General features: G+C 59.0%; 1 protein-coding gene across 1 annotated transcript in view; it reads left to right on the top strand.

Moving 5' to 3' along the window:
• The window catches only part of CTNNBL1 (catenin beta like 1), a 153,013-nt gene extending 145,089 nt beyond the window's left edge, over positions 1–7,924 (top strand). Inside the window, exon 16 of the mRNA XM_045833652.1 lies at positions 7,736–7,924. Coding sequence (XP_045689608.1) covers positions 7,736–7,824 — 89 coding nt within the window. The 3' untranslated portion in view covers positions 7,825–7,924. The remainder of the gene's footprint in view (positions 1–7,735) is intronic.
• Positions 7,925–12,057: the final 4,133 nt, after the last annotated feature.

The raw sequence follows: 12,057 nt of genomic DNA, 5'->3' as shown, positions 1-12,057 counted from the left end.
TCAGGCTTCTCTGTACACCTCCGTCCCTGCAATCAAAACAGTGATCTCCTAAGAAAGAGAAAGTGTTCTTAATGGGCACTGACACGTAGTGAGTGGGTTTTTCTTTCGGAAACCCTGACGTGTAACACCGACGCCTTCGCTTATTCGGAGTTCTCCGCTGTGGCCTGCCTTTGTCTCCCTCCGATCAGGGTTTGTTCTCCCTGGTGCCTAGCAACGTGCCTGCACGTCCCAGATGCCGAGTGGTGACTTCCCAACTGAGCGTCTGGGCAAGCACACGAGCCGGTGAGCGGCCTGCACGGAAGTCGTGCTCAGCCCCCCACTCTTGTTCCTCTCTCCTGTGACCTCCGTTCCCTCCTCTGCCCAGACCCGCGGACTCAGCCCTCTGGACGGGGGTCCAGCCCTGTGGTCTCCTCCCCGTCGCCCTTCACGGCCCGCCCCCTAGTAGCTCTGCCAGTGCTGCCTCCACCCTCCATCTTGAGTCCTTCCACTTCTCTCCATATGTTACTTCCCATCACAGCACCCAGTGTATTTTCTTCCTAGCCCTTACCACGGTCTGTGATTGTTTTCATTTATGTCTTTGTTTACCCACTTTGTGTGTCTTGTACATGCGAGTGCAGGCTCCCCGATGTAGGGACATTGTCTGGCTTGTTCACCATCATGTCTTCTCAGCACCTAGGGCCGTGCCAGGCATGCAGCGGGAACCAGTGAACATTGTACACATTGTTGAATTAAACCCTCACCCTGAGTGAATTTAAACTGGCAAACGTTTACTGAGACCCTCCCCAGGCGAGCGGTGCTACACACTGGCTACTAAGGTACCACTCAGCACCCGACCTCCCCGAGTTCCCAGCCTCCTGGGGGACCTAGATGGACACCTGACCAGTCGTGATGCAAGTGAAACACACATCTCCACGGCCACTCAGCCACTCAGCGAGCATTGCTGGGCGTCGGCTCTGTGTCCAGTGGTAGAGATGCAACGAAGAGTAGGCAAGAACAGGCAAGAACCCTGTCCTTGAGGCGTTCCCAGTCTAGTGGGGAAAGATTCTCTAAAGTAGTTACAACGCGATGAGCGCTGTGTGGGCACAATGAACAGTGTGCCCGGGGAGGAGGAAGGGGCAGCGAGGGAGGCACGGGCCATACCGTGGAATCCCAGGGCACGTGAGCGCCTTCACAGGAGCTCTGGCCGCATCAGCGGGGGCCAGGCGGGGATGCGGAGGCTGGAGCGCTGGGCGGGGTGGGGAGTGTGCTGGGCGAGGCTCTCGAGTTCTGCCGGGTGCACGGTGAGCTTGGGCGACGGGCAGTGACTGCAGCTGAAGGCAGTGGACGTTCTCACTGGGGCGCGGGAGAGATGCCGCTTTGGGCAACTCAGAGCCATTAGTGTGGGGGTGATATTTAAAGCCCAGGTCAAAGAGGCGCCCACAGGACACTGACCACTAAAAAAAGAAAGTTCTCTAGCCCTGGCCAGTGTGGCTCAGTGGCTTGAGTGCTGGCCTGTGAACCAAAAGGTCACCAGTTTGATTCCCAGTCAGGGCACATGCCTGGGTTGCAGGCCAGATCCCCAGCTGGGGGCGTGCAAGAGGCAACCAATGGATGTATCTCTTGCATACCAGTGTCTCTCCCTCCCTTCCTCTCTTTCTAAAAATAAATAAATAAAATCTTCATAAAAAATTTAAAAGTTCTCTCCCAATGAAAGGCTCCAGATGAAAGGTAAGAGTTCCCGACCCTGCACGCCCCTGCCTGGCTCACACCTGCCCGGGGGGGAGCCCATCTGCCTGCAGTGTTGCGTGGTGGATCTGCGCACATGGCTGCCTCTAGGTGGCCTCTGAGCAGGTGCCAGGAGCACCCGCAGGGCAGCAGTGAGGCTGAAAAAAGGGTGAGGCTGCCGTGGGGTTGGGGGCTGGGCCGTGCTCAGGCCCAGCTCTCAAAAAGCCATCCGTCCCTGCCCCCCTTCCTCCACTCTTCCTTCCATCACCAGCACACACACAAAGAGCCTCGTAAAGAAACCCAGCTCATCAGTCTGTCCTCTTTGATTTTAATTTTGTTTTTCAGTTTGGGTTGCTTCCTTTTTTTTTTTTTTAACATACTAATTAGATGCAAGCTTCTTTCTTTGATTTTATGGCCTATATATTTCCTAAGTTTTGCTGGCAGGATGACAGCTGATGTATCCCTTGAGGTCCCAGGAAAACGCTGATGAGGCAAGCCCAGCAGGGGCCTTTTCCTATTATAGTTGGGTCCCCTCCCTGGGGGTTTTCTCCCTCCTCTTCTGTTGGGGGTGCCAGGGGAGCCGGCAATAATTGATGGCTCATTAAAGTCCCTCTCTATGCCGACTGCTTACTCGGTGTTCTCGAAGACCCGCCCTCCCTGGGACGGGTAGCAGCTCCGGGACTGAGGCTGCGGTGCCCACGTAGGGACGGCGCTGTCTTTGCTCCCGAAGGGCAGGTCGGACCGTGTGCTCCGCAAGGGCAGTGACAGTGTTCCTGCCTGTCCTCTCCTGGTGCCTGGCCCGTGGCTGGCGCAGTCAGTGCTCACTGGGGGTGCATGCCGGGGTGGGGCTTCAGGCTTTTTTGAGCGTTCCAGAAATGCAGAATCACAATAGGTGGAGTGGCCACTCCTGAGCACACCCTCTGTGCCAGGCTTTTAACGTATATTCTCTGGTTCTCACAGTAGCCCCAAAAAGCAGGATCACAACTTCCACTTTGCAGGTAGGGAAACCAAGACTCAGAAGCTCAGGGGAGGCAGGGCCATTACCGAAGTCATTCTTAGTGTCGGACACTGGGTCCAGAGTCAAATCCACACACAGCCTTGGTCTGTCTGGCAGGAAGGATGCCCTGACTGTGCCGTCGGCTGCTGCACTCCTACAGCCTTTGAAGAAAGGAAAGCCAGGGCGTGTACCTTTATGGAACACCCACTTGGCATCGTGGGGGGCTAGGTGGGCACCTAACACGCAAATGAGACACGTAGGAGGCCCTGTCCCCGGGGAGTACAGTCCCATCTCGGGAGAAATAACTAACCACAGCACGAAGCAAAGTGACGAGTCAGCGCTCAGCCTGCAGTGGTGACCAAGAAGGCACAGTCGGTTCTGCTGGAGATTAAAGGAGGCTTTGAGTGCTGCCCAGAGGAGGCGCTTGCTTTCTCTATTTTAATTGTGAAATTCGTCTCCAAGAGATGCACCGTTTCAGCCGTTGCAGCCAGCACCACCACCAGCGTCTGTCCACACAACTCACCCTTACCTCACAGACCTGCAGCTCTACCCACGCTCCCTCTCGCCCCCTCCCGGCCTCCCCCAGCCCCCGCAGCCACCCGGTACCTTCTGTGTCTGTGAAGTTGGTGGCTGAGTAAGGGGGTGACTTCTCCAAGCAGGTGAAGGACCCCGCCGGCAGACGCAGAGATTGAGTGGTCATCTCCTTAGACATGGAGGAGGAGCTGGGACCCGGGAATACTTTTCAGTATAAAGTCTTGTGCCAAGAGTCACCGTGGAGGCCGCCGGCGAGTCTCTTAAGTGCTTTCAGTCGCCGGGGAAAGCCGCGGGGAGGCGATGTGGGTGCCGCGCTGCTTTGCAGAGGGAAGCCTGGGGGACGGCCGGCTCCAGCCTCCTTCGCCAGCAGCGAGCGGCAAGACTGAGCCAGACTTCCACGCGCTTGCAGAAACTGGCTCCTGGCCCTTGGACTTGCTTGTGTTCTCTATGGCTTGAAATCTCCGAGAAGCTCGTAAACATGTATTTCCATATTGGTTCGGGGCTCTCGGTAGCCTGCGCTTTTCCTCCGTGGTTTCAGGGCTGCAGAAGCTGGCAGCATTTGTCTTTTGACGCGTGTTGGCGTATGCGTGATTTGTACCAGGTCGTGGCTGCGTTGGCCACCAGGGCCGGAGGAAGGCCTGTGCGTTCACCTTAGGCAGCTGCTTCCCCTCTCTGAGCCGCAGGCCCTTCATCCCTAAGATGGGATTCTCGCTTCAGAAGGGTGCTGTGGGAATTGGGGGGGGGGTGTACAGTGTGGACAGCGCTGCCCGATGGCTACACATAGTGCCTGCCTGGTAATGCCAGCTTCCTCGACCGGTTAGTTTCGGGCTAACCCCCGGTAAGCAGAACGGGGCAGCTCAGGGCAGCGTGAATCCCGGCTCTCTGTACCTTTGGGCGAGCTGGGTAACGTGTCGGAGCCTGGGTTTCCTCCTCTGTGAGAACCAGACCTGAAGGGAAGGTGCCCCTCGGGAAGGCTCAGGTGGACGTGCATTCGGGCACCAGGGACAGAGTACGTGCTCAGTAAATGGAGACCCTGCCTGCCCTTCCTGGGCCGAATCCGGTGGCCTGCGGCTGGCAGCAGCCTGGGCTCAGATGCGGGCAGGCCCTGCACCCAGCCCAGACGCCCTGGGGGCCTGGTTAGGGGTCGGAGGGGAGGGGGTGCTTCTCCAACCGGCTGAAGTGTCCTCGGGACTCAGAGACCAGGGCCCTGTTCACATTGTGAGCAAAGGGCGGTTTCCTTCCTCTGGAAGCGGTTTCACTTGAGTGCTGTCTCCCGGGAACTTCTGCTCCTTCGCCCCAGGGAAATGCCCTCCTCTGGGGAGCGGTGACATCACACCCTCCCCATCCACCCTTTAGCGAGGGGGTCTCCGTGAGACCCGAGGCCTTTCCCTTCTCAGTTTCTGTTTTGTGATTATTTCTGTGTCTTCAAGTGTTTGGGGATGAAAACATTGGGATTCCCCATCTCTCCCCTCCCTCTCCCTCCTGTGTTTTTTTAAAGGGCGAGCATTTTGGTTTCAGGGTCGGTGATCTGCACCTGGCCGGTGAGCACGGGGCCAAGTCCCTGCCCTGAAAGACAGGTCTCCGCCAGCCCAGGTGCCCTCCCCCGCCCAACATAAACAGAACAGCTTGTGTTCCATGTCTGAACAGTAAACCTGCTGTCCAAAGTTTGCTTTAATATTTATGCGTTCAGCACTGCTTCCTGTTTCTCAGCTCCCTCAAAGCCTTTATTATTGGAAAATGATGGGGACGTGGAGGAGGGAGTGGATGTGTGCCCAGCTCATCCTCTTCCTCTCCCCCTCCCCACCTCCCCTCTCGCCCCGCCCCATGGTTCTCCCTCCTAGCATCTCTTTCCTGCCTTCTCTCTTCCTCTCTGACACACGCACACACACGCACGCACGCAGCAAAGAGAACTCTTTCCTAAGACCTCTGGGAGGAATCTGTTCAATATTTATAAACTGCTGCAGCAGCTGTAATAACGAGAGGTAGCTGGTACCACCAAGATTTGCTCCAAATAGGATTCTATCCAGAAACAGAGAACGAGGAGGGTAAGGGTCAGGCGGTGAGGGGCAGGCGAGGTGCATGTGGATACCAGCCGCCGGGGCAGTGGGGGAGCACTGAGGGCTGGTCCCGCTGCATCCGGGCCTGGCTCACGATGGGGGCCCTGCCGGCTCCGACAGGCGGCGACCTGGCACGAGAGGCCGTGGCCCCAGCGACCTGCCCCTCAGTGTGCCCTCTGAGGCCCCTCTGCATGGGGGCCTTCCCTCGAGTCTTAGCTTCTCAGCCAGATGCTGCACGCAGCAGCGTAGTGCTCGCAGTGCTGGGGTTGTCCCCACAGGACGGGAAACACGCGGGGTGGGGTATCACGGAGGTGAGGCCATGCCACCTTGGAGACCAGCCCCGCCCCGACGGCTGTCACGGGCCCCTTCACCACTCAGTCGTGTTCTGGGGTTCGAGTTTCAGCTCCTCTGCCATTCCACATGTGGGCAGGTCACGCTGGCTCTCTAGTAAATCTGTTTCCTCACGTGAATCACTGCGAAGATTAAATGAGACGGCGTATATAGGTGTCTGGCACCTATCCATGTTCACTACGTGCTGGTTTCTGTTCCACTGCGTGTGAGGCATCCCCCTCCACACGTGCACACACACACACTGCACGGGCTCCCTTCACAGCCCATTTCCGGAGAGCAGGCCCCCTGGCTTTGTTCCCTCCCTCCCTGCAGCTGGAGGGAAGGAGCAACGGGGGAGACTGGCCCCAGGGACCGGGACCGGGACAGTGCTCTGGTGCTCCGTGTACAGGAGGGGCGGGTGTTTTCCCCTCAGGCCTTGGCAGAGGTGATCCGACAAGGAGGTTTATGCAGACTTTGGTTACCTCTACTGCGTGTGAACCTAGAAAGAGATTAGGTCCCTCCAGGGAGGCTGGCTGTACTCGGAAAATCACTGCCCCAAAGGACCAGACCATTCCCCCACTTCCTTCCCTCCGGGGTCTGCGAGTACATTAGGAGAGCAAAGTGTTAGTTCAATCCATTAAGCCTCTTGCTTCCAGATCATGCCTCTGGGGGCATTAAATGCTGTAATGGTCATTTCTCTTTCTCCTGGGGCAGCAGCGAGGTCATTCACAAGCGAGTAAGAGATACCACTCACCTGCAGCCCTGCAGCCTTCCCGCTCCTGCTCCTTCCTCCCGTCACCCAGCCCTCTCCTTTAGGGGCCCTCGTAGGCGGCGTCACAGCCACTTGCATTGGAGGTGATGGATGGGCCTAACGGAAGAGAGTGATTTCCGGGGGGAGACACACAGCTGGTCGGGTCTGAATCCCAAACCCCGTTTTCCGGCACATGTCCAAAGTAATAAAGAGGAAGGAGGAGAAATGAAGAAGTGGCAGGAGCAAGATTCTTTCCCCAGCGAGGAGGGAGGGGGAGAGTTGCACACCTTCCCCTCTCTCCCTGGGCTTTGGCAGATTGGGATCTGCAGATGTTTTATTATGCAAAAGCCTCTTCCAAGGGCGGTCTCCATTGCTCTGTCTCTGGCAGCCCCAGCCTGGGAGCTGGGGTCAGAGGCTGCGAGCAGTCCTCCTGACCGACTGCCCTGTTGCTTGCTCACCACTCTGACTGACAGCGGGCTCTCAGCCAGGCCCTGCTGGGAATAGGGGACGCGGTGGAAATCGAGGCAGAGCCCTGACCTTGTGAAGCCCCAGTCCAGTGGGAGTAAGAGCACAAGCGAGGACGAACTGGAAGTCAGGCCTGTGATGGAGACGTCCAAACAGCGGCCACAGTCCCCTCAGGATCTGTGCCCGGCCCCTGCCCTGGGCTCTGAGCTCCAGACCGAGCAAGCGCCCCACCATCCCCCCCCCCCAACCCCCCCACCCCCCACCTCCGCACTGGGTGTCCTTCTGCTGCTTGCCCCTTCGGCTCTTTCATGAAATCTCCCCGTATGTGTGAGGTCTTCTGACCACCACCCTTGATAGTTTATTTACTTTTTGGCGTGTTTCCCCCAGTAAAATGTGGGCTCCGCCAGAGTGGAGCTTTTCCTCTCTTTCGATCATGACTTTGCCCCCACTGCCTCAGACAGCGGTGCTCGGGCTTGAACAGCACCAGCATCACCGGGAGGCCTTGTTCAGACAGATGCCGGGCCCCCCAGTCACCCCTCCAGCGAGTTCCTGCGTGATGCTGAGGCTGCTGGTCCAGGCCGCGCTCTGCGGACCACTGGTCGGGAACAGCGCTGCCCACAGTGGGCGCCCACACCACACGTGGGTTAAGCGAGCAAAGAGAGAGTAAAGGTGTGGCCGGGAGAGGAATGTGAGCAGGGAAGGCGAGTTGTCCCTTTTCACTGAGGGCCTCAAAGGCAAGATCCAGGAGTTTGGCGCAGCCGCCGGGTTGGGGGCTGCGGGAGGCGTTGGAACAGCATGCGCCTCCGTGGGAGCTGGGATTCGGAGAAGGGGCTGACGTGCCCCCGCCGAGATGGACCCGTGCTGAGGTTCACACCTGACCCCTGTTTGTCTCCCCAGAGTACGCAGAGAACATCGGGGACGGCCGGAGCCCGGAGTTCCGGGAGAGCGAGCAGAAGCGCATCCTGGGCCTGCTGGACAACTTCTAGACCGGCCCCGGCCCGTGCGACGTGGACACTCTCCGGGCCCTCCTCCCGGCTTCCGCACGGCGCCGCCTGGCTCTCAAACGAATAAAAGCTAGTTTTCTCAGTCCCGGGCTGGCATTCTCTGTACCAGAGCGGTGTCCTCCAACGCTCGCCCTCACGCTCACAGCAGCTGTCACGGGGCACGTCTGGGGCGGTGGGCGGCCCACCTCCCTCCCCCAGTGAGGGAACTGAGGCTGGGTGGGGCCCCTGCTGCTCCTCTGGTGGCGCTGCCTGTGGCGCAGCTGCAGCCGGGAAGGGAAAGGGGAAGGGGAAGGCGTTGCTAGTGACCCCCCTGGGGCTTTTGCCCTGACAGAGAACCAGTGCCTCACAGGAGGCCGGGACTCGCACAGACACGCCCTGGGGAGGCTTTCACAGCTGTGAGGCCACCCACTGGACCCGGCCAACCCGCATCAGCATTGCTGGTGGGGGCGGGGGGCTGGGGGGGCCCTGGGGCTCAACAGTTCCTTGCTGTTAGGCCCCCCCACCAAAGGATGGAGTCAGGATCTAGGCAGCCCAGGCGCTGGGATTGTGTGAAGCTCCCAGGTGACCCCCCGTGGCAGGATAGGGGCCGCACTTGGGAGTAGCCAGGCCTGGGGCCCACGTCCCAGCGGTGCCGTCCACCAGCCCTGGCCATGTGGATGAGCGATGCCGCCCTCCTGAGTCTCACTTCTCTTCCGTCTGCAGAGTGGGTGTGGTCGTAGCCACTAGGGGCTTAAGAAGGTGTGAGGACTTGTCTAAGCATGCAGAGGGCACTGATGAGCACACAGTAGGCGCACTATAAATGGCAAGTTCTTTGCCTTCCCACTCACATCCACGGCTTCAAAAGAATTGCAATTTCATCCCTTTTACGCGGGTTTTGAGGAAGTTGGTCTCCTCCTTCACAGAAGTCCATGGTCCTTTAGCACATTTAATTCATCAAGAGCAGAGTCCTCACGAGTGAAGAGGCAGAAGGACCACTGGTGTAGAAAAGCTGCCTTCCATTACAGTGAAACATTTGGCCCAGGGTCAGCCAATGGGGGCGCCACACACTGTGCGCTGTGCCAAGGCCGATGCCGGCAACGCGCCTCTCATTGGCCCCCGAGGGACAGGGCTCCGGGCAGCCACCCGAGAGGACTCCGGATAAGACGACAGCTGCGGGCCCAGCACGGGGCTGCTGCTGACACAACAGTGACTCGGGCAGGCCCTGCCTTCCTGGGGCGGCGCTGGGCGGGCGGCGTGGGAAGGCAGACGGCTCGCATCACCCCCGCGAGGCGAGCGTTCCAGCGGGAACGCGGCGGGAGTGTGTTACAGGGCCCATTACAGAACGCGAATTGCCGTGCGGTCGCAGTTTGGATTTCGTTATTTTTTTTATTTCACTTTCCTGTAACTGTAATAGCTACTGTGTATTGAACAGCTGCCATACGCGACTCACTTTCCATCCATTCCGTCTAACCTGCGCAACAGCCCTGCCGGCACTATTATCCCCAATTTACTGAAGCCGAGACTGAGGTCTCGGAGCGTGAGGGGCTTGCGCGGGGTCCCGTGGCCAGTCAATGGCAGAGCCTGCGTGTGAAGCGAGGTCTGTGCGCCTGCGTGGTCCGGCTCTGCCCTCCGCCGCGCCCCGCTCGCCGTACGGACGGGGCTCGCCGTACGGGCGGGCGGTTTAATGAGTTCACTCGGCATAAAGCACATCTGGGTGGAGCCTATGGAATCGGGCTTTTTGAACTAGGGTTGCTGCTTTAGAGACCATCAGTCCTTGAGCTGTATTTTCGTTTTAAACGTTACTTGTTTTTCACCAGGTAGTGCTTCTACCTGGTACAGAAGTTCAAAATTCGACAAAAAGGTATACAGCAAGGAGCCTCCCCTCAGGTGTCCCGCCCCCTAGGCCTCCCTGTCTCCGCAGGTGACTGCTGTCACCTGCTCACCAGTCCCAGGTTCTGCCCAGCAGTTCCCGGCGGGGCGCTCTGCACCCCAGGCGTCCCCCCGAGCGCCTCAGAAGCCGGCCTGGGGGAGAGGGTGGGCGGGGCTCCAGGACACGCTAACTGCAGGCACCCTGTTTTGCCCCGCTTCATACACTGGGGTGCCTCCTAGGATTTTGTTTGACCCACAAGGCCCTATGCTAAACGCAAGTCTGAACTCACACCTTCACTTTACAGATGAGGAAGTGGTCCGCTTTCCTTTGCTTCATGACGGGAGACTCGGGAGGACCTGAGCTGTAGTCCCTTAGGTTCAGAAGGGGTTACTGTTCAGGGGTCTGGGAGCCAAGAAAGCAGGAAGAGGGGAAATTTCTGACTCTGCTCTCTAATTTTAACGACCCACCCCCACCCGGCTAAGAGATGCTTTTAGTAAGAATCAGGAGACATGGGCTCCTGGGATGTAGCCCCGCCCCTTGCAGCCTACTGAGACACGTGCCTCCGAGAGGGCTTCTCAGGCTTCCAGTAGGACGGCCCTCGCCGTGTGTGGCTCTGAACTGCCTTCCGTGTCTGCCACCCTCGGGTTCCCAAGCTCTCTGCTTTACCCAGGGACCCTTTGTGTCCACAGCTGCGTGGTGCCCGGGCACTGCGTCCCAGCAGGGCCGTGTGCCTCTCCCCTCCAAACGTGGGGGAAAGATAGCCTCTCGGCAGTACCAGCCAGCATTCTGCACGAGGGGAATGAGGATTTCGCCTGCCTTCTCCTTCGCAGCTTGCAGCTCCGTGTGTGGTGGCCGGCATGGCTGAACTCGGCAGCGACGAGACGGGCATGTCTAATTGAGAGAGGTTTGCATGCAGGCTGCATCCTTCTCCACGTGGGGGGAACATGTTGTCAGGGAAGCTGGAAGGCACCCTTTAGTCACCTCCACAGTGGCACCAGTGCCCAGGTGGCGCCTTCTGCCATTACCAAGAGCGACAATTTAACGCCGACAGGGAGACAAGACTCACTTCCCCACGGGCGAACACTCCCTGATTAGATTAGCTCGCCCCGCAGCCGAGCTGACGGCGGAGCCACTTCCTTCAGCCAGCCTTGCCCCTGGGTGCCCGGGGAACTCGGCCAGTGCTGCCCGCACCGAGGAAGTGGCAAGCTTTCCCCCGGTCACCCTTCTCTTGCTTGGGTGGCATGTGCCCTTGGCATCTGCTTCAGAAGGCGCATAAGGATGCCAGGTGTGGCGCTCTCCCTGCCAGCCGTGTCCCCCGGCCGTCCAGTGCCCTCCCCAAAAACAGCCCCATCGTTGAGCTGCCCCATCTTTCCGGAGATGGCCCTACGTGTTGTCAACTGAATACAACACACATTCAACACAGGGGGCGGCGTGTCATGTCCTCTGCTCCGCGCCTTGCTCTCCTCACACTACCCCTGCCCAGCCCGGAGCCCCCCACGACTCCGAGAGCCGGGCTCAGTAGCAGAGCGGCGCCGTAATTTAGTTAATCGCGGTAATGGACGTTCAGGCAGTCTCCAATCTTGGGCTATTACGATGTTGCCGTGAACATCCTTGTACAGAATGCCATTTCACACATGTGTGAGTTTAAATTCCCAAGCAGAATTGCTAAGTCAGAGAGAGCGTGCCACGGTGCCAGTGTGTCCCGTCGCCCTCCTCCCGCCACCCATGTGCGTGAGTGCCACCCGCACCCGCAGGGTCGGCGCCTGCCCCGCGGCCCCTCTGCTGTGGGAGCCGAGTATCCTGTTCGTCACCTTCATGTGCGTCTCTCTGATGAGGGAAGTCACGTGGCGTTCTAGAAGAATGGATTTACCGGGTGTGTGCCGTATTAGCTAATACTCGTTGAGCCCTTCCTGTGAGCTAAGTACTTTCCTCAAATTAGCTCATTTAGCCCTCATTTCCGAGGTGTAGGTACTGTCATCATCAACCCCGCTTCACAGACCACGAAACCAGACTGAGAGGAGAGGCTCTGTGGCTTTCAAAGTGACCGAGCTGGGAGTGGGGCATGAGGACACTAGTTCCAGAGCCCCCACCCCTGACCTCGGAGTCACCCCATCTCCTGACCGTGAAGAAGGGGCCCGGGTGAGGCTGGAGAGGGCGGCCAGGGTGCAGGATGCCCCGTCAGTGCAGGGCGCGCTCAAAGCAGCAGCTCTCGGTGGAGTTGTGCTGGGAACCCCGGAGAAGCAGCCCCGCTCTGTGGGGCCCCTGCCCCCCGCCATCTGGGTGCCCGCTCACTACTCACCTGCATGGGGTCCTGGGGCTTCCAGGCTGAGGCTGGGCAGTCACGTGGCCGTGGTCCTGGTTGCTCT

Source organism: Phyllostomus hastatus, unplaced genomic scaffold (genome assembly GCF_019186645.2).
Source record: "Phyllostomus hastatus isolate PE091 unplaced genomic scaffold, TTU_PhHast_1.1 phas_contig_17, whole genome shotgun sequence".
Taxonomy (NCBI): Eukaryota; Metazoa; Chordata; class Mammalia; order Chiroptera; family Phyllostomidae; genus Phyllostomus; species Phyllostomus hastatus.
The sequence above is the reverse complement of the archived record's forward strand: the minus strand, read 5'-3'. Positions and strand labels throughout refer to the sequence as shown.